Below are 26,991 nucleotides of genomic sequence, written 5' to 3' on the forward strand. Positions count from 1 at the left end.
AATGCTTCTGATATTTTTTTCTTCACAGATCATCTCAGAACATTTGCTTCTTGTATTTGCCAAAACAGCACAAATGGAAAAAACCACAGCATTTTATGAGAGGCTGATAAGCCACAAAATACTTCATAACTTGGTCGGTTATACAGGTAAACTTATTTAGCAGTACAAAAACACTTACTGAAAAACCCTTTTGTATAAACCATGAGTCCTGTGCACAGAAAATGCTTTTGCAAACCTGTAGGGCCACAAGCCTACAAGAAGCACATTTTGCTTCAAAAGGAGGTGCAAAGAGGCTCCTCTGAAGCCTCTTCACTTCAGAGCTTGAGCAGCACTTGAAAAAGCAGATTACAGGATTCAAAACAACTAGAAGTGGTTAGCAGTATTTTCATCTGATTGCCACATACTTTTTTTCCAAATAAAACTTTAATATTGCTTTGAGTGCTTTAATTCTCCTAAGGAAATGCCTGCAGCACCTTCAGCACTAAAAATGCTCTGTTCTGCACTCTTACCATGGCTGCTTTGACTGGCTGGGATTACATAAACTAGAGGTTTGGCTACACTTTCCTTTTAGCAGAAGTTTAACATATTTGTTTTGAACTTTTCATGCAAAGCACTTGTTATAAAAAGATGCCTGAAACATCCCACAATATATCCAAGTGACCATTAGAAAGAATTATATGTGAAACAACAAAAGTACAGTGGACTTATGTTCCCACTATAATAGCAAAATAACAGAAATATGCAGGGGAAAATTTAGGGGATACTGAAGCATTTTCCTAAAAGTGGCACCAATATACAGCAAGTGCATTCCAGCTGCTGAAATCTCCATAAGAACATGAAAGTACAGTCACCTTAGTGGAGCCATTGCCTCCATCTCCATTGGGAATGATCCCAGGCAGTAGGAGGGACCTGACTGACTACTTCAAATAAATTAAAATGAAAAAAATGGGAGAAGCAGTTTAAAAGTGTAAAAGTTTGATATCCTCTTTATTGCAGACATCAGATAAAAAAACACTGCATGAGAATTTCAGAGACACAGCTGTGGCAGCAGAGCTAAGTTGGGAAAAAAAAAAAAGGAGAGAAAAACAGAGTACTTAACTGACAAAGAATCCTGTAACAATCCAAAGACTCATCCTAAACCACATGTAGCTCACACATTTTTCCACAACAAGAGAATAGGTTTTGTCTCAAAGTACCGTTCTTCACATCCCATCCCAAAGAGTTGCTCTCAAATTAGTCTTATGTGGAAAACATGGAAAACAACAGAAAATCTGAGGTGCCCTCACTAGTTCCTGCACATCGAGGACAAAAACCTTTACACGCCTCTTTTTCTCACCAGCTGAAATGCCAGTTCAGAAGGGAAATTGTAGACAAGTTGACCAGTTAACAAGCTGAAAGTGTAGATGCTCAGGCACTTAATAAATCCAGAGTTAGTTTTAGGTGGCACATCCATGACCTGTTCCTATAATTCTGCATTAGAGCTGCTTCTGCCTGGGACAAGAACACACTGTCCCCATCTTCAAAATTGGTAGCACTTCTTGAAGTAACAAGTGTAGTCTACCATAGTCCAAAGATTTGAACTCATGCAGGCAGACTAATAAGAGAAAAATATCTGTATTGTTAACTCTTTCCATTTTGACTTTGATTAGGAGGTGGGTTTTTTTAATGCTATTCTATATCAATCTGATATGGACAAAATGAGAAGAGTGATTTGGGGGAAATGGGACAGATGCACTTGACCCCTTACAAAAATGAGACAGTTTGGTTACTGTCACTGAAGGAGGTGAAGACCTGAATCAAAGTTGGACCCAGATCTCCTCCAGGAAACCCACAAAGGAGGGGAATGACCCAGGAAGCATCAATGTACATTTACACATGAACAGCAGGTGGATTTTCCAAGACTCGTTATCAAGAAACAAAGCAAGCTGTGGGTACAAGCTGTGAGTCCCAAGCACACCTTTCCACTGTGAGCAATTTAACCACGAGTCAAACACTTTATTCCATAAATACAGGCCTGGCTGCATGGCAGGGATCTTTTTCAGTGTTCAAGCCCACACAGAACATCCTTTGTAAAGCACCTTCCATCAACAACAGATGCAACCAAAGAAACCCAATAAAAACATAAACACCAAACCCCAAGTACCCAAAAGTGACAATGTCTGAAGGACTGTACCTATCTCCAGCAGTATAGACAGAAAGAATTTCAAGAGGCACTTATTGACTGGTTTGTACCTGGCAATATGAGAAGCTTCTCCCGAAGCTTTTCTTTCTTTTAACATCCAGAATAACAGCTGAAGTTACAGCAGTACTTCACTGAAACTTAGATGACAACAACATTCTAGATGTTGAGCATCCACATGTTACAACACCCTCTAAAGTTTGAGGGTTTGGACAATAAGCTAGAAAATGAATTGTGAAGATCTGTGAAACAATTGTCGAATCAGGTTGGTGTTCGAACTGCAAGCAGTATAGATGCCCTGAAGCCAGGCATAAAAGACAAAATGTGGGCAGTATAAAGGGTTTCAACCAACTATATTGATATAAGAGTACCTAGGGAATCTTTTTAAAATGATACTACCTAAGAAGCCAAACTCTAGTTTGCATTAAGAAAATTTTGCTGGGGAGTCAAAAAAAAGATCATCTCTGCGTTGAGTGTAATGTTAGAAAAGCCAAACAGGCCAGGTCTTCACAAGACACTGCATAAGAAAAATTGGAGCACAAAATGTGAAATGAGCAATTTCAATACTGTGTGCTACTAAATCCCTCAAAATACACCTGCCTAATGTACACAAAATACACCTGCCTATGTACACACTGTTCTTTGAACAGATGAATTTATGGCAATGAATAAACATATTCTTATAAATGGATGAAAGAGTAACTCACAGAAACACTGATGGGGGAGATATGAACAGGTTTCAGAGGACACTGACTGCTGGCCAAATGAAGGAGCTGCTTAGAAGCAGCACTCTGGCATCCACCAAGGCACTGCTGCAAGTCATGAAGACAGTGGCTAAAGGCAAATTGCCTGCAAACATTCTGCTGTACTTTACTAGTTGTTAAAGTAGTAACAATGAACTGAAAGAGACTCAATCAAAAATTGCAAGCAGTTCGCTGATAGAATTTTAAGGGATTTATAAACTTTTACATAAACAGTGTATGTTTTGTTGGACAATTTTTCTCACCGGTTCAAGACCCTGACAGTTTGAACATTAGCTGTTCCCATGGCTGACACACACTTCCAAATTATAAAGTAGCACAGGAAGTATTTGAAGACAGACACTTGCAGTAGTCTCAGCTCTCTTAGTGCTTGATAACTGACTTGTTAAGAGGAACAGAAAATGGCACATATGGGAGGGTAGAAGAAATGCTAGGAGTAAAATGGCTGGTTAAATTACTACAGTGTCTTTCTTCAAGTTCCTTGAAAAGACAAGTGGCCATTATTGCAAACACAGGGGTGGCTGAGAGTGTCACTTCGAATTCCTGTATCTTTATGTAGCGAAGGGAAGGCACAGAGAGGAAAGTATATACATTTGTCCAAGTTTGAACTCCCCACACAGCATTTGGTTTTGGCCAATATCCAAGATGGAGCACCAAACTAAATGTGTTCATACGCATGTCTTTGTTTCCTTTAATCCTAAAACCACAGGGAGTACATTAGGGACAGATTTACCAGTGGCTATCCATCCTTGGAGAAAGGCAAGCATTTATCTTATACCCTCAAGACTGCAGTGAAACCATTAGGACATGAAAATAATTAAGATTTGAGCCTGATCCCATCCTACTAGTTTCACAATACTGATTCTTCTACTATATGATTTTATTTCTGCTGATTTAATTGAACTTATTTTCTTTCTACATCGTTAATGGGTGAGATTCAAGTCCTTATTACTAAACCAGAACTCTAATCAATTTTATCATATAAGCCACAGAGTCCCTACAGGGTACCCTTCTGCTCAACTACGAAGAGCAAAAAAATCCTGCTTAATTTTTTTAATGGTATAAAAACCAACTTTGTTAATTCAGTGAATGCCTACTCAGGCTCTGAAGAATTTGAGGCATTCAACCATAGACCTTTGTAGTGAACAACAAGTCCAATCATTCTGGTTGCATTATGCAAAGTTTCAGGAATTTTTTGGCATGAAAGAACTTAGATATATTTTCTCTGTTATAAAGAAATACTATTTGATTTAAAAATCTATGCCCCAGAAGTCAGACTTGACAAACGTAGTTTAACCATAAACAAGTATTTTTACATTATTAAACCCATTTTGTGAGTACTTCATGACCAACTCAATTGACTCAAGGATAATAAAGAATATCTAAGGATATAGGTGCTTCCAAAAAAAGCAAATATTTAATTGCAGTTTAGCAACAATGAAAGTAATGCCTCAGAGAGCTCTTTTACCAATAGCCATGTTACTTTCTAATGCTACAGCCTGACCCAACACCTATAAAACAACACAGCATCTCCAAAGTCACTGAGGGACAGCTGCACACACAAACTTTGAAGCATCTTGACTTCCCTTATAGCCTTCCTAGACAGAGCACAAAAGCAATGCTATGTCTGGCTTTGGATAAAAATACCTGGGGAACACAAAGGAAAAGCACAATAAGAAAACTGGCACAGAAAGTTCAACACAAGCTGTTACTCCTCTCATCAGCTGAAATCACAGCCCCCCTAAATGCAATAAACCAGTTTCAAATCATGGGAAAGAGCTAGAAACTTTCTGTGGTAGTTTTCTTATACTGCTATGCAAAGCTTTCTTAGTTTGGTATCCATGAAACAATTACCCATCTGCTTCAGAACTGATCCTTCATAGCTTGTCCATGTTGACAGCTGGAAAGTAACTATCAAATGGACCAAAACCAGCCTCAACACTGAACTCCTGCAGAATGTAAATATCCCCAGTCAACAAGCAGACAAAAACATATAGTTGTGGCTTGCAAAAACAAAAAACCATATTCATGCATGACTTCTCCCTAAACATTTAGGTAGGCTTAAAAATAAAACCCAACTCTCATCTCTTTTTGGAATAAAGTAATTCTAACACTTTCAGAACACCAGATCCTATGCAATAGGTTCCAGCTATTATTGTGTCTAGTTCTAAATACAGGACACATTAGAATTGAAGTTCTGCCCATTTTTGCTTGTACTGTAAACAAATCCCTGCATAATAAATAGATATGGAAGAGTGTGTGCACATGGAAAAAGAACAAAAGTTCAGTTGTCAAGTTGAAATTATGTTGGCTCGTGGTTGTGTAAGCTGTGTCTCTTCAGCAGGGTTACAGTAATGCCACAAGAATTTCTGCATGAATTCAGTCCTTTTTCTCCCCAAACTTATTTATTTTATTAATTAAAGAAAGGCTTCTCAAAAGAGATTTCACATTTAATAAAATTCTATGGTTCTTCCATCCTTCCCCAAGTTAAAAATATTCCAACACTAGAACCATTGTAGGTAACCCTTAAATACCTTCTGTTTCAAGTGAGATCATACTTCTCTAAATCTAAGGCCCTTTTCCCCATTAGATGGGTTTTCTTATTAGCAGTGTTCTAGTTTGTTTCATTTATTCCTTTTACATGCTAATGCTAAAGCCTTGAGTGAATTCAGAAAGAGGGGAATGAAAACATTTTACAGGAATCTTTTCCATTTGTGTCCTGACAGTGAGAGACAAGGATGCATCGTGTCTCACTGCCAGAGGATGTGACGCAGCCTTGCCGAAAACAGAACTGAGGGACTTGGTTTTCTAAACTTGAGAGCACTAAGCAAAAAAAAAAAGATGATTTTGACCTATTTCACCAAACAGTCTGTTTGGACTCATAGGAGCAAATTTATAGAAGAGGCATCTGAGCCAGCTAAGGATTTCCCATAGCAGACATTGAGACAATTTGGACTTCTCTTGGTGCTTCAAACCAGTAAGTAACAACACAAGTACCTTATTCATGCTTCTGTGTTAGTTTCCTCTTTTAATAGTATCAACACATTTTCCTATAGGTCTTTGGTCATTACTTTAATGTTTCCTGGAATCCTATAATGCAGTTCTTGGAAACAATTGGATTTTCATTAATTAAGTCTGTTAGTTACCCAAAGCTAGAGCAAAAAGAGAGAAGCATCACAAAGCAGAGGAACTGGCCTTTAGTTTAGTCATTAGTCATTCTGAATGACTATAGTTTAGTCATTATTAGTTTAGTAGAGTCATTCTGAACGACTATATTATCAAACCATCCAGGAATATAAAGGAAACAGCAGGATAGTCAATTAGTTCTTTCCTGCATCACTGCAGGATTATATCTTATAATGTTACTGACAACTTTATGCATCCCTATTTCAGAATAAAACTTTTGGACTTCCTTGCTGTTGGAAATTAAAAATACATTAAAAATATGTTAAGCGAAGAATTAATACGATTTCTGCTAGTTGTACCTCCAGTTAAATGAGAAATGTCCTTGCTTGTTCAGAAGCAACAAACATAATTATAAACTTTGTTTACTTTTCTGTTTTACTCTCCAGTCACAGTTCTAATCAGCGCTGGGCATGTGTATTTCTATCACTGGCTACTTTGCAGCAGATACACTGAGATGTAGAGGTAAAATTACAAAATTTTCTTTTCAAAGCAACAGCCCCGGATCTATTACAATAAACAAACTTCCATCTCCAAGCAACTGATCTCTTAGCAACAAGAAGCACCTGCATAAAAGATGCTACAGAGAGTGATCACCAGAAAACCTATTCAGATCTTTAAAAGGAGCACATCAGTAACAAGGATAGCACTCTCCACCGGTAAAAATCCAGAAGTGATAAGAAGACACAGGTAAATTTTCAATTCATATTATAGCATTTTTCTTCAAACAGTATGACTGGGACAGTACATAAATGGGTTTTATTTTGCTTTTGAGTGGGAAGTGCACCTTCTGGAGCTGCTTTCATCTGAGTTACTGTCATTATCTTTGTGTAAATTACATGCTGTCACTATCTAAAGAGAGATCTGGTTTTTTTAGTAGAAAATCTGCAGGTCTTCAGCCAAATTCTTGGTATTAAAACAACAGTAATGTATTATGTATTTTGTAAGTATTCTACAAAGTTTCATTTTAAGAAAAAAATGGCACAATGTTCTTGCAGAATAGTCATCCTTAGAAAGTGTTCACTTCATTCAACCTTTCAAACTGTTTGTATTACATTAAGAAATATGAAATCACTGTAGTGTTTAAAGATACAAGCTCCTCTGATTAAAAACCCAAACCTGTTCATTGTTTCTGTGGTCTCTGATTTTAATTCTTTTGATTTTGTAGATTTTGTAGATGTGTATCATGACAAAGTTAAGATAGAAACATACCATGGGGTGGACACTGTTGCTGTACAGCAATGTAGAATTGGTTGGAAAGTGAGTGAATTTTGACAAGCCAACATTTCGAAGCATCATTATTATGGCAGGGAAAAAATGGACTGTGAGGTTAAAAAAAGGTCATGATGTAGAATAAGTCTGGAACTGACTGGAAGAAGTTTTTTATGCTATCATAGTTTGATATCTCTCAGTTGGTGCTTACTGTAGAAAAGTGTTATCTTTCTTTCAGCTTCTATACCTTAGTTAATAATTATTTCTGATTAATGAAGTCATTTGCAGGAAGAATGGTTTGAGAGTAGTCTTGCAGTTTTCCTTAGTCTTGCTTTTTCAAATACCCAGAAAAATTTTTCTTCAGGATTACTTTACATACTTTGATAGGATACTTGATATTAAATATCTCACATAAGACTTGAAAAAAATTAATTTATGTTTCTTGGAGACTCATCCCTTCTGTATCAACTAAATTTTTGCTTCAACTGATCAAGGTATTTGTTAGCAATAGAAGTACAATAGTAGAGACATAACTTTGGTAGAAAGAGCTGCCTTTTACTTGATAAATCAGAAACAAAACCACCTACCAAGGAGCAATAGGAACTGATAGCAGCTACATACAGAAAACCCTCCTCACACGGGTCTGCTTTGCCATGGTCATAACAAGGGGGTCTGATAAAAAGCAAATTAGTGAGAAATTTCTTTCCACAACTCATTTTCTGGTTAGTTTTGAGTTTATTAGATCTTATGGTGTTCTAAGGAAACTTTGAGATAGACAGGCAGTAAAATCCAGTCTTACCAATACTGCAGGAGTTTGCTCATCTCCACAGCTCTTTCTCAGGCTCACAAGCACTGACACACCTGTGCTGCTTCAGGAGATGGAACGTTTCAGATGAAACCCTTCTACCATCTAGTGTGGATAATACTTTTCCTGGACATTATGGTGGTTTCTAAGCAACAATGAGACTTTTGTGAAAGGCACTAAAACTGGCAAGTGATTTTTTCCAAATCACACATCAACCATCAACCACCATGTAAATCCAAAAAAAAAAAAAAAAAAAAAAGCACTGCCTTTACTACACTTATCCAGACAACTAGTAATATTCAAATGGAGTCTTACACTTAACAGAAGATATTTTTGATGTATTTGTTTCCCTGGCAAAGAGTTCAATCTGCTTTGACCAGCTAAGTCCCACTCAGATGATGGTACAAGTGGTGCTAAGAAAACTAATTGACCAAACTGACTCCAGATAAGGGGAGTGGCAACTTTTACAACAGTTCTGCAACTGCAAACTTCTCTGCACCTTGAAACTCATTGTACACTTTGAGTCAGAGGGGTGAGAGGAAATCGAGTTTTGTGGACACTGAAGCAGATAAAGTTGTAGCCACCACCACCACCACGTACCAACGCAACAGCACTTTATAAGTGCTACTAAAGGCAGCTGGAAGAACTTAAAAACTCAGAGAAGCATCATCTAGGGTTAGATCCTGGTCAGCTGAGAAACAAAGTAATGCTGTCACACGAAGGCTCACTAAAATTAAGAAAACCACAATTCCAAATAATAGGAGAGGCCTCAAACAATCTTTCTTGTCTCACGGTGCAGATATTTTTTCAACACCACAAAACCATGGATATGTTCTGCATTTCTGCTTCACTTGCCCTCTGACACAATATTTGTCTCCCACCTCCTCCTTTACTTGTCAAGAGCCCCTTTAGATTGGCAGGATAATCACTACTAAACCCTCACTTCCAAGCTCCTAAAGCTGTCACCTCTTTCTTTCCTCCTCCTCCTCTACCCTAAACAACAGATAAATTTGTAAGTACTATTTAGATTAGATTTCATAGTAATCAAGTGGTACAGGATTATTCTACAAGGCTATAATAACCATTCAACACTGCTAGAATACATTTCCATAGTAATTAGATGTGATAGAGCTGTATTACTACACAAATTCCAGCCCACTGACTCGAACTATATAAATGGCTGAAAAAGGGATTTATTCCCTAAGTTTCACATTTTACCATATTTATCTGTGCTTTGAGTTGTAGAAGATTGAGTTAAAAGTAGAAAATAGACCTAAAATACAAGCCAGAGTGCTTTCAGAAACAGGGGAGCAGGTCAGTAAAACAATAAAAATTTATTAGGCAGAGTTTTTATTAGGAGTGACTTACCTCATGGGCAATTCCTAAAAAATACAATGGGTACAAGCAGGACAAGCAGTTCAGTTGATTTATATTGAAGTGAATTTTTTCTGATCCAGTTTGCTTCTTCAATTAAAAAAAAAAAAAAAAAACACAACAACAACAACAAAAAACAAACAAACAAACAAACAAAAAACACGGTCCAAGTGGAAACCCTTGGATCATACTCACAGAAATGAAGTAAAGAACTTCTCAATACAGAAAATATAAACTATTTGTTTTAAGACCTTGAAAAGCCACTTTGACTAAAAATAAGATTATATCAGATCATTTCGAGAATATAAAAAGAAATCAAATTTAAATCATTGCCTTTAATTCTTTTATCTACATGACAGTACAACTGAGGATATAAAACATAAATTTAACTGCAAGGTGCATACTGATGTATTGGACATACCACAGGGAAAAAAAAAAATCTCTTTTACCAAAATTATGAAGTTGGGACAATCTAGAACCTAAAAGTCAATCCATTACTATTGGTATGTTTTGAAAAGACAGAAACCTGCCTCCACGTCTCTGTCAAAACAAAGATAAGCCTCAGCTGTGAATAACTAAGAACTGAGCAAGATCAAAACTCAGGGTTGATTTTGAGAAAAGGGGGAGTCTCATGTTTGCAAAGTACACCACACAGACATATCAGGGCCTTGACCTCTGGCAGGGCTCAACCTACGGATATGATATCGATGGATGCACATTTGGAGGTATGAAATTGGTTTATTTCATTGCACCCAAATGCATAACCAACTACACACTTCTCTTCATAGAGAATAGGAGACAGGGAAACTACTGTACACACAGCAGACTCTTGGAGATAAAAAACAAAACAAAACAAAAATGCACATCAGAGCCTATCTGTGTCAATGGAGTACAAAGATGAAGGGGACCCAGAGAAAAAGCAACAAAACCCTGAAACTTTATGCCCTAAGTGTAGTTATTTCCTTCTATAATTCTGTAAGCTCACATTCGTGAAAGGGACTGAAGCTGCTAAAAATATTTACGTATATATGCAGTCATGCTTTTGTTGTGGTAACAAATGGCATCCAAGGAAATCTAAACTAATAAATACCATTACATGACAAAAAATACTTCTGATTACAAAACCTTTTTTCACAACATGCAAGACAGTATAACAGCTGGAGGTGTACAAGATGTACCTGGACACTTCCAGAAGAGCAGCAATGCTATGTATTGGAATAGCATGATGTTTCTAACAGGTCACCTGGTAGATTGGTCATTTTGGATCACAGCAGTCCCAGGAACCTGGCACAGCAATCATCCAAAACACTGGAGCATGGCATTCACCTGCAGGTTTCAAACCACTGCTTGTTCCCCTCCCCAGAGTGTTGCCTGTGCTCTGTACATTGTCTGCCTTGACCATAAACAGTCTCCTTACTATCTACAAAACATCTCTCGCATTCTTGGCTTAGTTTAATGTAATTATAGCAGGGATGGTCACTACAAAGCAGGTGTAATCTTTTCTGCAATGTGAGACCAAAGCACAAGACAAACAGGAAAGCTCTTGCTGTATCAAAAAGCTTCCTGTTAAGTAAATATAATCCTTCAATTTTGAAATCTCTTCTTGCCAGAGTAGACTTAAGAAGCTTTATTAAGAAGTTTTTATTTTTTTGATATATATTCTTTTATATAAGAATTTTTATTAATAAGATACTGGGCAGATGGAAGCAGTATCTTTCTGTGGTTAGGAGTTCTTGCTCACAGAATAACATCTTCCTTAGCAGGTACAATCACCTCTTATATTTTTGAATTTAAGTCAAAGAGATGCACAACAACTTTGAATGAATCCTTCTACTCCCTCTATGCACAACAGACCTGTCCATTTTCTTGGATTTTCTTTCCTGTGCCAGGTGCTGGTTACTGCCTTAGGAAAAATATGGTAAAAGACAATCTATGATCCTCTTTGTTATGATATACACTATATTTTTCAAATGATGATGAACCATGAAGAAATGTGATTACACTCAAAGATTGAAAAAAAAAACAAACAAACAAACCCACCCCCCCCAAAAAAAAACAAACAAAACCCCCCACCCCACAACATGTAATACATGTTTCAAATAAAAACCTGGGGCTTATCTGCATCATTAAAAACTACCATAGCTATTCTGTAAATTCAAGAACTCTGGCACTGCAGGCCTACAAGAATGGAAACAGCTAAGTAGCAGAGACAAAAACTTGCAAGTGAACTCATTCAGTGCTTCCACATGTGCTGAAAGTTTAATTTCTTGTGTTTTGGTTAGAAATTTGAGAGGAGTGAACCTCAGCATTGGCCAGCCAAGTCAATATCAGAGATAAAAGGTCTGTCAGCCAAAGTATCCAAAACTATGCTTCAACATCAAGGTCAGAAAATCTTTGTTATTCCCAAGCAAAAAGAGTGTCTGCTGCATGTCTGTTCCGACTGGTGATGAAGCCTGTCCTGGCAGACAGTCCCAGCAGTCACTCTCATTATAAAATAAAGCTACGTCAAGAGCTAATTTGGTCATTTAGAAGAACTACAAAGGGGTTGAGAGGTACCTACTAAAGCTGAATACATCTGAGCGTTGACAACCTCTGCCTCTTTCCCTTCTCTCTCTCTGAAGCAAAGAAGAATCTCTTGGAAAAGATGGTCCTGGAAACTCTGAATCCGATGCACTTCAACATCACCAGCCTTGTACAAGATACGATGCCAGTGGCCACAGTGCCCATACTCCTTCTCATGTGCTTTCTGTTTCTAGTATGGAATCATGAAGAAACTTCATCAGTACCAGGTAAATTAACTTTAGCTATAGTGTCACCTAAAAGCTGTCGAAGTAATTTTTGTTTGTTTCTCGAATGTGAGAAAGTAATGGTGAATAATGATTGTATTGTAAAAAAAATTACTATGAGCCAGTTTAAGTAATACAATTTTTTTAAATAACTGATAAAAGAAATCAGGCTCACTCTAACCTCAGAGCTTCAATAATAACCCTGGCTTGGCCATATAAGTATATTTTGTTTTCATCTTCACTGTGTGTATTCTAGAAAGATATAATAACATTTTACAAACTGCAGATGTTCATAATTTCATGTGCATTATACATGACTTCTTTGATTGCATCTACAAGGAAATAGAACTAAGTTAATACGCTCTAAGTTTTCAGGTACTTAAATAAGCTGGGGTCTTGTCATTCCTATTAGTAAAAGGTGAAACCATAAGCAACTTTTAAAATTTTTTAACGATATACAAAACTTTTGTGAGTACTTGAGTTTTTTAATGGAGTCAGATTCCTATTTTACAGACAAAAGGGGCAAGTATGGCTTTCCCTGAAGAAGGAAGCTTCTTTTTAAAGGCAATTAGGGGCAAATTTTCTCTTGCTGTCTCCACTTTCTCTGTTTTATTGTAAGAGAGACATTTGTTTCTGAATTACAGTAGAATGATTTAGTTGAAAACTTTGTTGAAGAAATGCTTATTAGTCCGTTCTTAGCTCCTACTTCAACATGTTTTCATAAGTTCATAACAGTAAAATACTCTTTCCTTTAAATATCTGTTTTCTCACTTTAGTTTAAGTGACTTTAAAAGAAATATGACAAGTACATTTAATTATATCCAAAGGACCCTGACTTTTGTAGGTGTTACTATGACACTTGTAGACAAAATTCAGTCGAGATCACACAAGGGATTTGTTAAAATCACAAATCAATATCTCATATTCATCTTTTCTGAATCATTTCTTCTTTCTAACACCTGTCACTGGTGGTGCACTGAAATCACTCCTGGAGGCTTCACCAGTGTAGGTGCAAAGCTCCTCAGACAGTTCCAGAACAGGATTGTTTGTGTGAACTGCCCAGTGTGGACCGGGACGGTCACGTTAAAAGGCTCCTCTCAAAAGGGTGATGCTCAGGGATATTTTCCTGCCAGGGAGCACTGCTGAGACCAAACCTTTCTGACCATGTTTCCTAGGGCCAGGATACTGCATGGGGATCGGCCCCCTCATTTCTCACGGGAGGTTTCTCTGGATGGGAGTGGGTAATGCCTGCAACTACTACAATAAGATGTATGGAGACTTCGTGAGAGTTTGGATCAGCGGTGAAGAAACATTTATAATTAGCAAGTAAATCCTCTACTGTCTATCCTTAATAACTTGAAAAGCTTTCTCGTATTTTTTTTGCAACTTCTTTGGTACTTTTTTCTAAAGTTGAACCAATGTTATTATTTCCAAAATTTATCTTAACATAAACCTTTTACTTCCTGCTATTCACAGACACTTTCCTAATCCTTTCTTTCTTTAACAACTCTGCTATTGAAGTTTTGGTGAATTCTCTTAAATTTTTTGTGGAAAGGCAGATTAGGCACTGTGGCTCAGTCCCAAAAAATATTTACTATTTTACTATTCAACTTATTATGAGGATTACATTCTGTTCAGGAACCCAGACTGACTGCAATGCGGGATTAGGTCAAATTTTAGTTTCCTGTGTTCTTGTTTCTCCTTATAGTGGAAGTAATGCTTGAAGGTTATGTCTCCAATTCAGCAATTTAATTAAGCAGTGCAGCTTTATGGGATTATGAGTAATTTCACTCCAATTAATGGGATTATTCATAGGCTTCAATTATACACAGTATTAAGCATAATGCTAAACTGTAGCCTATAATTTTATTAGCTCCAGGGAATGTTTGCTTTCTTCTTGGATCTTCTGGATGCTTATGAGTTATACCATGAAAAAGAGAGGGAATAAATAAGAAAAAAAAGAGTGGGAAAATGTTTACCATGTGTAATGGATAAAGAATCACAACCTTTTTATTAGCAATATCAATCAATCCTTACTCAGCTTTCACTGTGTAAAAGCTTTTGAAAGACAATGCAGCACAGAGAACTATCACAGAATTTGCCATGTGATGCAAGTCAGCTTTATCTGTATTTTAACCTCTGCAGAAAAAGGTAATCACGACAGGAAAACTATTTACATTCCTATCCTACATAGGCATTGCAAATATCAACTATTGCAGTAAAATGTTTTGATAATGCTATGAATGCTTTGAAAATATTAGAAATTCTTATTGTTGCCTTTCACTCTCTGTGCTGCCAATTCATCAGAAACAAACCAGGAGTGCTGACAAACAATGCCAGAGCTGCATCAGACTGCACAGTCAAAACATCGCTTTTCTACAGACATTTTTTGCTTAAAATCATTGACTGTACATAGAAAACAAGTATTTAGCTTTTTTTAAAGTTATCAGTGGATCATAAATTCACTGCAAAACTAAATACAACCCGAATTCTGTAAAAGTATACTATTTTTAATAATAGCATCTGAATTTTTAGCATCAATTCTAACACTGAGATGCTAGTGCACAGAGAGAAGGACTTGTAATGTTGGTTAAAACAGATGTCTTTTGGAAGACTTCATTAAATAGTTTCATGAGGAAAATCTGCTTATACAAAGTCACCCGATGAAACCCTCCCTTAAAACATTGTGATCCATCTCCTGTGTAGAGACCTGTTGGAAAGAAGGAAGCAAAATGATCCTGCTGCACCTTTTCCTTCCTGGAGACAGCTGTTATAATTCAACAACTTCTTCTCATGTTCAGGAAATTACATGTGATGTCCCTTGACATGTAAAAAACCTTTAAGGTTAACTCTACTTTTGGGTCACACAAAACTGTTAAAAATTATTATGTAGTGAAAACCCAGCACTGCCACAGTCAGTAACAAAGGTTACATTCACTTTTCATGACAAAAAAATATACTAAACCCATGTAAGAAGTCTGGGATTTGGTCCATACAGTATGATAGGTGGTAAACAAAGTAACACATTGTTTCATTTCAATCTCTCTTCTGATTTTCTTTCTTTTTGCTGGATTTTATTTGGTCGGGTTTTCATTATATCCCTATTTCTGAAATGCTGGCTCCCTCTAAAGGAAATTGTATCTTAAAGCAACAATGCTGGTCACAACCTGTCTGCCAGCACCTGCAAATCAACCTTGCCAGCTGTAAAAAGAATTATACATATCATGGATTTCCCTACCAGATCTATTTAAGAATATTTATCTCACCCTTATCTGCATATTATGATGCTGCATATTTAAGTGAAGCATTTATATTTATGTTTTCAGTATGTGTCCAGAAATGACCAAATAGCCACAAAAGTATATATGTAATTTAGTACACATCAAATATTTTACCTTATCCTCTGACGTGTCTGATTTTGGTCATTGCCTGAGTGTATCTTACATACTTAAATATTTCTATGTATCCACCCTACTCAGTTTAAAAACTTGGTAACCATTTGCATTTTAACTAAAAAATAGTTTTAAATCTGAACAGAATATATTATTGCTCTAACATAAATTCTGGAGGTATTTATCATCAAGATTTATTAACTATGAATGAGGAATCTTTCATGTTAAGCACTGTACTTCCTGCTAAATTAAGAATGCAAGGCAACATTTCAGAGCAACCGTAAAATATCAGCATAAAAATGTCATGTACAATCTATGAAATTATGTTTTTGTTTTGGGCTTTTTTCTCCTTCCACTCCCAGATCCTCAAGTGTGTTCCATGTAATGAAACACTGGCATTATGTGTCTCGATTTGGGAGCAAGCTTGGATTGCAGTGCATTGGCATGTATGAAAATGGGATCATATTTAATAACAACCCAGCACACTGGAAGGAAATTCGACCCTTTTTCACCAAAGGTAAATGAGTGTGCACTGACACACTGCACCACTGTGGCACAGTCAATCTTCTCTGAAATGCTGTTTCTCCCAGGGTTCAGAATGTCCTCGGTGACGTTACAGGTTGCCAGCACTTTGTTGCACAGGTACAAGGCTGTTTCAGAGCACCCAGCAGTTATATTTTGAGAAATTTCCATCATCCTCCCCACAAATCCCCAAGCTCCCTTCCCTGCTCAGTGTCATTGCAAGCAAATGAGATGGGACACCCACAGAGCCCGTGGTGCAGATGAGGCTGTGGATACCCTCCCACTCAAACAGACTGCCCACGTGACATGGTATGAACCTGCCATAAAATGTGTGAGGTACAAAGTGGATGGGTATTAGTAAAGTTCAGGCTTTGGGTTCATCACCATTTTAAGTCAAAATGCTTCCATTTTTCTTTCAGAGGATGATAAACCAGTTAAGTTTCAGACTGATTTTACATCAGTAACTGACACGAAAACGTTTGCCATTTTATTGACACCAGGATCACCAACTGAGAAGTTACAAATAAGGTACTTAAAATTAACAAACAATTTTGCACATGTCTTTCAGCTCTGTCTGGTCCTGGTCTGGTTCGTATGATAGCAATTTGTGTGGAGTCAACAGTGGATCACCTGGACAAACTAGAGGAAGTGACAACTGAACTGGGAAACATCAACGTGCTGAATCTCATGAGGCGGATCATGCTTGACACATCCAACAAGCTTTTTCTTGGGATCCCTTTGGATGGTACTAAAAGCTTTGTTTTTATGCCATATGATGGATTAAAGTGCTTGCCCAAGGAAAATTCACTGACATCACTCAGCAGCATTGTTTAAAAAAAACAGAGCAAGAACAGGCTCTTATATCACTGTATAATTAACTGAGAATGATTTATGATTATTTTAGTTAGAAAAGAGAATTTTATATGACCAAAAATATACATTAGGTTGTCATATTCACCTTAATGAATAGTACCATTAAAGAGATTTTTAGGCACTGAGTTGGTACAATCCCAATATTATCTGCATTAAAGAACCTTTCCACCAAACTAAATTACTGCCTTTAAAAGTTCACCTAAAATTTTATGTCTTCTGCTATTTCTTCATCCTCAAAGCCATATGAGAGACATAATATTATCAGGATGCCTAAGTTACCCCCTTTGGATATTCTGCAAGCATTGTGCTCCTGCTCTCCTATGGGAGACTATTTGGCTCTGGTTGACACACCAATATGTCCTTTTAGCTAGTTACCTAGAGTTTTTACAATGATCTATTATACCTTTTCTACAGTGTGCTACAAATGTTACCTACCAGTTGTTTATCAAATTCCCATGAACTTAGAGTAGGGAGCAGGACCTTATTATTAATTTTTCTGAATTATTTGTGTTCCTTGACTATTGACATTTTTTTTTGTTAACATTCATTTCCAGAAAATGCCATTGTACTCAAGATTCAAAACTACTTTGATGCTTGGCAAGCACTTTTATTAAAGCCTGACATATTTTTTAAGATTTCTTGGCTGTGCAAGAAATATGAAGATGCAGTGTAAGTATCGAAGTTTTACAAATTATTTGCATAAGACTCTTTTTTCTTATGAAGGAGATGTTCCTTGGCACTTCCCTCTGCCTTTTGGAAACTAAAAGATGGTTGCTGAAGTCCCCTGTGTGCAGAGCCAAGATAGAACAAGATTTATCACTGATGTTACAAGTAGATAATCTCAGGGGACAATTTAAAGCGTTTGTCTCTTCAGTCCCAATTTATTCACTAAAATATTAGTTAATGCCAACTCAAATGTGAAACTCAGTTAAGATCAGTGGTTCAGTTCAGACAAAGAAAAGCCATGATATGGGGTAAAGTTCCATTTGCTGCCTAGTTGAGGACAGTCCAATAGGTTACAGCTCATCAAAACAAGAAAACCCATCCACATTCAGGGCACAAGCCCAGGAGAGCATAGATCTATTTATTGGTTCTCTCCACGTGCATTTTTGAGTCAACAACTCACTTCTGAATTAAAACTCAGTGCTCAGTGTGATGAACCATTTCAAGGGGTTTTTCCTTAATAAGGAACAAACACATTTTGTCATATTTTTCTTTGCAAAAATACAAAATACCATTCTTATTTTTATGATCTTGTTTGCTGCCTTTTGCCAAAAGAGCACTGGCTTTAAAAAGAACTGGTAATCATTTTTTTTTTCATTTTCGATTTGTATTCCACCTAGTGAAAGAAATTGCTACTTAGCAAGTATGTGTAATAAACTGTTTTGATAGTGCTATAGAACACAAAGGCTTTAAGGGAAAGATGGAGGTTCATCTAAAGTAATCGACAGTTCTTGTGAACTAGACACAAGATTTTCCTTCTCTACCATTTACTTGCTAGTTTTATTATGGCACTGATTGCTTTATCCTGTAATGCAAATAATAGCCAAATGTTATGGCCCAGTTATTACTAGAAAGCCCCTGCAAGCAAATACTGATATTTCAAAAGCTATCCCATTAAAATGGACTTACTCATAAATTTCTACTGCAAAGAAAAAAGATAAAGATTGCTGGACTTAAAGCAATGCAAAGAATCACCACAGGATATGAAGACTTCTAATATTCTCCTGATAAATTTTGCAAAAAGAACCATTTGTTTTTTCTAATACATAAAAGATGTTATAAATACTGAGAACTTTCCAAGGACTGAAGTTTTAAATGCATTTACCCCTACAGACCCAGACAAAATTTTCTAACAAATGCAAATGAAAAGCCTAAAGACTTCATTCAAAACCTTTTCAGAATACTTTTTTTTTAATTGCCTCCAAATATAAATATATATAGTATATATTATTATTACTACTTTGCAGAAAACCATATAACCATTCCTAGGAATACTTCATTTCTGCCATTCTTAGATGTTTTTCCTGGTATAATCTCTATATTTCTAGTCATACCCTAGTGTATAGTATGAGTCTGCAGATGTTTATTTATGTTTGATTTCATCTGTTTTCAGAAAGGATCTTAAAGGGGCAATGGAAACCTTAATAGAGCAGAAAAGACAACAGCTTTCCACTGTTGAAAAGTTGGATGAACACATGGATTTTGCATCCCAGTTGATTTTTGCACAGGTATTGGAAATATATTCAAAACATGGTTAACTTAGATTTTTCCGACCTTCTCCTGAATGCAGGCTTTGCAACTTAACCTTCATGTACCTCTCTGAAAGTCACGTCATCATAAAAGGATGTCAATTTGTTGGAGTCCCTAACATGTGATTTAAATATGAATACTTGTATTTTGGTATCAAGTGCCTGTTATATTTATTTCATGGCTTAAACAATATCCTTAAAACTCTCGTATCTATCCCTGAACGTCCTTCTGTCTTTCTCTAACCTCTGTATTTTATCTTGATGTCTTGCCTTTTGCTTGCAAAGGTTTCAAACACTGTGTAAATCCATCTTGGATAATCTCTGCCAGCTGACAAACTCTGTGAGGAAAGGCAGTAAACAGAGAAGAATCTGAGCTAATAACAAACTTCTGCTTTTCTGTAAGATAACACACACCCATCAAAACATGAGTTTTCTGTTTTTCTCTGAAAGACAAAGACCAAATGTTATTTAGCATAAGATAGACTGTCAAGAATTTGTACAGTCTGTGGGACCTTTGTTGGCATCAGAGGTCAAAAATCAACACTTTCTCCAAAACTTCCATTTTTTTTTCAGAACAGAGGGGATCTGACTGCTGAGAATGTGAACCAGTGTGTGCTGGAGATGATGATTGCTGCTCCTGATACTCTGTCTGTGACTCTCTTCTTTATGCTAATACTGATTGCAGAGCACCCCACAGTGGAAGAGGAGATGATGAGAGAAATTGAAACTGTTGTGGGTAAGCAGGAGCTGCAAAGTCAGTGATGTAGGACTATAATTTTGCTTCAGCACTGATCTAAATTCCAATAATTCAAAGGCTGAAAATTTTAAGTGTTTTCTTCTAATAGAAGCATTGAGTGTAAAACATACGAACTATCATTATATATAAAAGATTTTATTCAAGATTAAGTGAAAGAAGATGAGCAGTTTGTAAAATAAATTAAAATAGGAATAGAATTGATAATCTGTTACAAATAATGTGCTGCATTCTCTCCTCAGCAACAGCAGTGGAAATCAGCATTCACCTCATAAGTGTCATTGAAATTTGTTTTCCATTTACCTTGAAATAGCAAAAGGGGACACTCATTTCAAATACTTCTAATCACCAACATTTTTCTGAGATAGAATACAGATTTTCTCTAAGTTTCACTATGACTGTAGAAGGGAAAGACTGGGGAAAATTAAAATTATATTCTGCTGTCATCCGTTTTGGTCTCAAATTGGTCTTCTCAAAGTACTAATTACTAACTGTTCAAAACACAATCAAGATATTCCAAATTTGTGTTCTCTGCTTTCTCTAGACTTCATTCAAAGCCTGACACTGAACTAATATAGAAACTAATTTCATCCACTCTAATAAGAGATTTACTTCTGGTCTGTTAAACACTGAAAAATGTATAACAAGTCCTTTACTCTTTTTCAAAGCTACTTTTAATAAACCTTATTTTATTGTCCTCATGAGAGCTGAGTACTCAGCTCACTCATTTCCCCTGTTTCTTTCTGATAGCCTTCATCTCTAAGGCAGTGGAATGTTGTAGCCTTTTCCTTAAGCAGATGACCTACTGTGGGTAGCAAACTTTCATCTTGCAAACCTACTGAGCTGCACATCCACACAAACTCAATTTAAGGTCCCCACAAAGTTATCTCCCATCTCCAGACTATTCCCAGCTTCTGTTTGCTGTCAGCTGCTGGAAGATTTATTTGTTGTGTCTTGTTGCTCGCTCATACAAAAGCCAGGGAAGAACTTTCAGAGTTTTGTTGCTGTCAAGAAAGGAGAACAAAGACTCATTGTGTTAAAAAGGTGAGAGATCAAAAAATAAACCAGGGTTTGTGCTGATGAACACTATTCAGATTTCCTGAATAACTAAGGCTACATAAGACTCCTTAAAAGCTGTTGGATCCTTCCCACCATTTCAGAACCTGAGAATCTTCCAAAAATGCTTTGATATTTCTATAATGAAGCTATTACACTTATAACCAGCTAACCTCTCCACCATCTGCTTTATTCCACAAGGGGACAGAGACATACAAAGTGAAGATATGCCAAACTTAAAAATCGTGGAGAACTTTATTTATGAGAGCATGAGATACCAGCCCGTTGTGGACTTGATCATGAGGAAAGCTTTACAAGATGATGTAATTGATGGCTACCCTGTGAAAAAGGGGACAAATATTATCCTCAATATCGGTCGCATGCATAAGCTTGAATTCTTCCCAAAGCCAAATGAGTTTTCTCTTGAAAATTTTGAGAAAAATGTAAGTTTTCTACCTCATTTCTCATGCAGCATTGGGTATTGTTTATTGTTAATGTCTCTTCCTCTTACTTTGATCAAGAACTTTGTGACCATAAGCCTGTTTTCCCTTTGTCTAAATGCCTAGTTACCTCTATATCCTGCTTATTGTTATTATTATCATTATTAGATCTAGACAGATATTATAATATAGAAAACTTTTTTTTCCAGACACAATAACTTTAAATAAAAGTTTCTAGTTAAATTTGCCAGGCACACATAGTTGTCATTATATCCCCTGACACTGGACATAATAAAGAGACACGGACAGCAACTTCAAAGAAATAAGTAGATGACCCACTTTGATACGCCAAAAATGGACTTCTTAGCAAAAACACCTGAAGAAATAGTTAAGCAAACAAAGAAACGAGAGATATGAGTGTCCAAGCCAGAAAAACACCTGTAAGATTTACATATTTCCCATCAAAAATGCCAGGTGTACCACATATGCCACACAAAAACGAACACCAATCAACCTGGTTAGCATTTCTAAACTGCTCTTTTATAACCTATAAAAATCTCTGCTCCATATTAAAAACAACAGCTCAAGAAAAAGAGTCTGTAGAAAATTCAAGAAGGGAGCAAGTGATGAAGTTTATTGAAATTATTATTCACTGTGAACGGGTTCCATTTTGCCACCCATTTTTATTCTAAGTATTTCTATCAAAATGGATATCTTGCTTATTTTATGAGTACATTTTGCTACTAAAAATATTTCTCCTTGACCAAATATTTAACCACACATTTTCTGTCTGACTTGATGCATTCTGTTTGCCACATAATTATTCTGGCAGGCTCAATTTTCCCACAGTTCTCTAAGTGAATAGCAATCCACAGCATTATTTATGATAAGATCCCATTGTTGGAATCTAAACATTTCTCCATTTTCCCAGGCTGTGCATTTGCCATTGTGCTGTACTGCCAGCTGCTGTACTTGCTCTGTATGATAAACACTTGCATTTACGTATCATTTTTCAAAAGGCACAGCTCAGTTCATTTGGAAAAAATTTAAACAGAAAACATTTTTCTCAGTCTGAAAATAAGGAGAGAAGGACACTTTTTTCCAGATGATTTAATATAAGCCAACCTTTTCTACTCTATTCTTAGGTTAAGTAGGAAATCAGAGCACAGCTAATATCTTACTTTTTAAAAAGGAAGTTACACAGATGAAGAAAAATAATTTATTTATAGCCAGACTTTCTTTTTAACTGATTTATTCAGTATCAATAAAAGTAGCAGAAACTGGCTGTGCATTCTTCAATAGTTTTGTGAATCCTGCATTTCATATTTCAATTCATAGGACAGGAGACCATTTTATAAGTATTATCTCTCTATTAAATATCAAACAAAATTTTTTACATTACATTTTATGAGAAATTAGTTCTTGGGAACATTAGCTTTATAATGGCAAATGTAATGGGGTGTATGGCTTTATGATTATCTTATGATTATCTTTAGATACGGCATCAGCCCATATTTCAGATATTTGTGAGCTTTATAATGAACATTTTCTGAAAAACTTTTTCATGAACTTTAATGCATTTGAAGAGCAGAAGCTTCACTCCATTTCACAGCTTGAGGTGAAATCCCTGTAGTTCACAGGACAAACAGACTGCAGTACATGCAGACTTAAATAGTTTAACTGTGCAATCCCTGCTACCTGAGCATTTCAAACATCCCACAGTCCTGTTGGTGTCTGCAGTTTGGCCTGATTTGGGTGGGAGGGCTGCCCAGTGTGAAACAAGTGATTGCTCCCAAAAAATTATTTCCACAAGTTTTTCAGAGTATACCTACTACTAATTTCCATCATAATTTTGGCTACTTTTATGAAGAAAAACCTGTCCTAAATTTTATTGCTCTTGTCATTCTGTGCAGGTCCCTTCACGCTATTTCCAACCGTTTGGATTCGGCCCCCGGAGCTGTGTAGGGAAGTTCATTGCCATGGTAATGATGAAAGCGATTCTGGTGACTCTTCTGAGGAGGTGCAGAGTACAGACAATGAAAGGAAGAGGCCTTAACAACATCCAGAAAAACAATGACTTATCCATGCACCCCATAGAAAGGCAGCCTCTGCTGGAGATGGTTTTCACACCAAGAAGAAACAAAAACGAGAATCAGGGTGACTAAAATGGATCAGCCATAGAGTTATCACAGGGCTTTCTCAGCCACAGCCACTAAGAAACACTCATCACTCCCAGTTAAATATTTAGAGTAAAATGTTTTGGTTTTAAAACCCAGTGTCCTGCTGCAGAACACCTGAAACTTCTTAGTAAGACCAGCTGAGAATGAGGTAATGAATATGAAACGTTAACATGAGTGTTACATGGAGGGTAACACACAGCCCCACCTCCTCATCTGGTCAGTTGTAGAAATTTTCCACCTCTCTTCAGTTTGGTAAAAAGGAATTTAAACTCTCTCTCAGCTAGGTTCTACCAAATCCTTTTTGCCCAGGTTTTAATTGCTTAATTCTATTTCAGACAGTAAGATTTGGAGTTGTTGACCACGTTCCCACATCACGAGGGAGTGTCCCTCCCTAATTACCCAAATTAGCCTCTGTTTCTTTCTCCTGTAACAGCACTGGGCTCTATCCTGCTTTCAAGAATCTTGCTTTGTTCCCACTGATCTAGAGAGACTCAGCAGCACAAGAAAAAAAACCTGTCTAAAGAGGCAAATTTCACTGAATAAATAAATATATGCTCACAGTTTCTCAGTGGCAAAGGAGAAAATTTCTGAAATAATAGGCAGATTTCTAGAGAACATTTTTAAAGGTGTTCTGCATAAGCAGGTTTTTATTTTAATTACAAACTAGGCTTACATTTATACTCAGTCCTTAATAGGAAAACACTAAGTTACTACCCAAGAGGTCTTGTTCAAAGTTGACCTATCTTGAAATCTGTACAACCTGAGCATTGATATCTCTACTTGCCTAAGGATGAGTTGGTAGTTTGGTCAAGTAAAAAGAGATCTTCCTGGCTTAACAACAACATTCCTTGACAGAGACTTTGCATTTCCATTAAGCCTGAGTTTTCATACTGTATAACACAAAGAAAGGGATTTTCTGGATAAAGTGCCTTGATAAAGACAACCAACCAATGTACAATAGGATTTATATTAATCTTTTCCTTCCAAGTCTTTTAAACTATAAAAAGATGAAAAAAAAAAAGGGGGGGGGAGAGGGAAGAGAGAAAAATCATTCATGTCTTTACTTTGAAAATATAATTACAATTAATTAAATGAATTAATCTATTCCTTCAGACCACTGATCTCAGATGCAGGTCTAGCAGAGGAAGATCTATCAGTAGCATATAAAAACTGCATAAACCTGACAAATAATCATCTGTTCCAGCCCAGGGTAATGAATTAGGCTGGTGACTTAGGATGAGGAGAGGAGCTGCATATTTAGATCAATCCTCTAAACAACATGCAAATTTTCTAGAGTAATTTAAAAAAATCAAACTTGAAAGCAGAATAATTTAATGCAGCCAAGTTACTTTTAAAGCTTCCTCTGTAACATTTGCATTGTACCCAAAAGTGAGAACTGTGAAGGGAAATCCCATACCACCTTGCCCATACAGATGAAATTTGGCATTTGAAGACACACAGAAGTAGGATTTAAACTCAATGGTCTTTTCCAACCTAAGGGATTCTACAATTCTAGGATTACTATTTTTTAAGTCATGAAGTGACACAGTGGTATGAATCTTTGGAATATCTAATCTAACCCCTATTTCTACATTCTCTGTACCCCTTAAACTAGGATATTGTTAGAGCAGTTTGGAGAAGAAAAAAAAACCAACAAAAAAACCCCAGCCATGGTTTACTCATTCCCATTCTTACTCATTCTATATCATAAAACATCCCAGAGTACTTCAGTGGACAAGCATTTCTCATTTGTATGAGAACACCAAAACCAAAAACACTTAAGGGTTTTTTTTCCTTAGGATGAAACTACTATTTTATACACAGGGTGCATCTTTGCTTATTTCACACACAAAAGCATTTTTGTAGTGATGATTTACTCTCTGATATTCCCACCCCATAATTATAGGTCTCTCCCAAGTAAAACTTTTCTCAAGGTTGGAATTAATAAATTATCATTCAAATTTTGACATAATTACATGAAATCAAATAGATAGAAAGTGCATGCTGTTCTGATTTCTTGAATGTATTACATTTTGTTGAATTTGTAGGCTGGAATTTCAGAAACATGATTACCATAATTACTCTATGAAAGAAATAAAGCAGTATCATTTTTTACTTTTTCTAAGCAAGCCTACAAAATTATTTCCCATTGCATTTTAAGTATATTCCTCTGGTATGCTTTGCACATAGTCTTTCTGGTCTTCAGATTTCCACAGTACTTAGTTTTGTCCACATGTGGACAGCAGACCTGTTAATTAATCCGAGCTGTTAACTGATCTGAGCCATTAGCTCATCTGAGTTCTGCTCTCCCTGACTTGATTATGGCTGTTACACAGTGCTCTATTTGCATGAATATTTGCACTCTAAGGCCCTTTTCTCCTTCCCATACACTTATATCTGCTTGAGAACTGCAGTTGGTGAAGCAGCATTTCAAAGCTTGCCATGTGGATACAAACAGTTTCAATCTTTCCAATGCACATACACCACTGTACAGAACAGAGCTCTGATTTTAAATGGTGTTTTATTACCAGGTACTGTATAAATTTAAGTGACTTTTTAACCACATCAAGTGTACTGTCATCAAGTGACTATTCCATGAATGTTCAATACACTGACACAGAACAAACTTGACGACTTTGTTTTATACATCACTGTGATTATGAGCTGCTCACGGGGCATAAGTGTAGATGTTGTTAGAAAATAAAATAATGATCAAATAAAAGTTGTATGCACAAAATCAAGTCTAAAGTGGTGTTTCATCATGTTTTCCCAACCTGAGAATCACAAAATAGTATTAAAGGGAATGAGTGTGTCTGCAGGCACGAACTGATTACTGAAGTATTAGATACAAGGATGGAACCTGGGATGTTCTAAAATCAAAACTTCCACTGATTTTAGAGGATATATTAGTGCAAATACATTTTTAATAATAGTAAGAAAACATAAATAAAGTAATTTAGGTTCATACAAGACTCCTTTCCTGGTAATGCACTTCATCAAAGCTTTAAAAGAAGGGAGAAGAGGTAGTTTTTAGTGATTCTCAAGGTAACAGGGATTACTGAATGTAAAAAAAAGCTTGGCTTGATGATACAAAGGGCTCAGCTATTTGTGAGAAAAGTGACTAAAGTAATAAAAAAAATGAAACAAAGACAATAATTAAACTGAATACACAGTTCAAAGTAAATTTCATCTCTTTTTCCACTCATAACAAAATGGCATGAC

General features: G+C 36.4%; 2 protein-coding genes across 2 annotated transcripts in view; one reads left to right on the forward strand and one right to left on the reverse strand.

Annotated features, from left to right (window-relative positions):
• The window catches only part of GLDN (gliomedin), a 36,291-nt gene extending 28,131 nt beyond the window's left edge, over window positions 1-8,160 (reverse strand). The window contains exon 1 of the mRNA XM_027883017.1: window positions 8,135-8,160. The gene's annotated coding sequence lies outside the window, so the exon portion shown is untranslated. The remainder of the gene's footprint in view (window positions 1-8,134) is intronic.
• LOC114057141 (aromatase) lies at window positions 6,700-24,307 on the forward strand. Its single transcript, XM_027883018.1, has 10 exons — window positions 6,700-6,813; window positions 12,136-12,303; window positions 13,476-13,626; window positions 16,055-16,209; window positions 16,783-16,959; window positions 17,642-17,756; window positions 19,204-19,318; window positions 19,913-20,075; window positions 21,351-21,592; window positions 23,503-24,307. The coding sequence occupies exons 2-10, from the start codon at window positions 12,159-12,161 to the stop codon at window positions 23,752-23,754; spliced, it is 1,515 nt and encodes a 504-aa protein (XP_027738819.1). The 5' UTR covers window positions 6,700-6,813; window positions 12,136-12,158; the 3' UTR covers window positions 23,755-24,307.
• Window positions 24,308-26,991: the final 2,684 nt, after the last annotated feature.

The sequence above is a fragment of the Empidonax traillii genome, unplaced genomic scaffold (genome assembly GCF_003031625.1).
Source record: "Empidonax traillii isolate 1590-97213 ecotype Southwest subspecies unplaced genomic scaffold, ASM303162v1 scaffold117:size1203958, whole genome shotgun sequence".
NCBI lineage: Eukaryota > Metazoa > Chordata > Aves > Passeriformes > Tyrannidae > Empidonax > Empidonax traillii.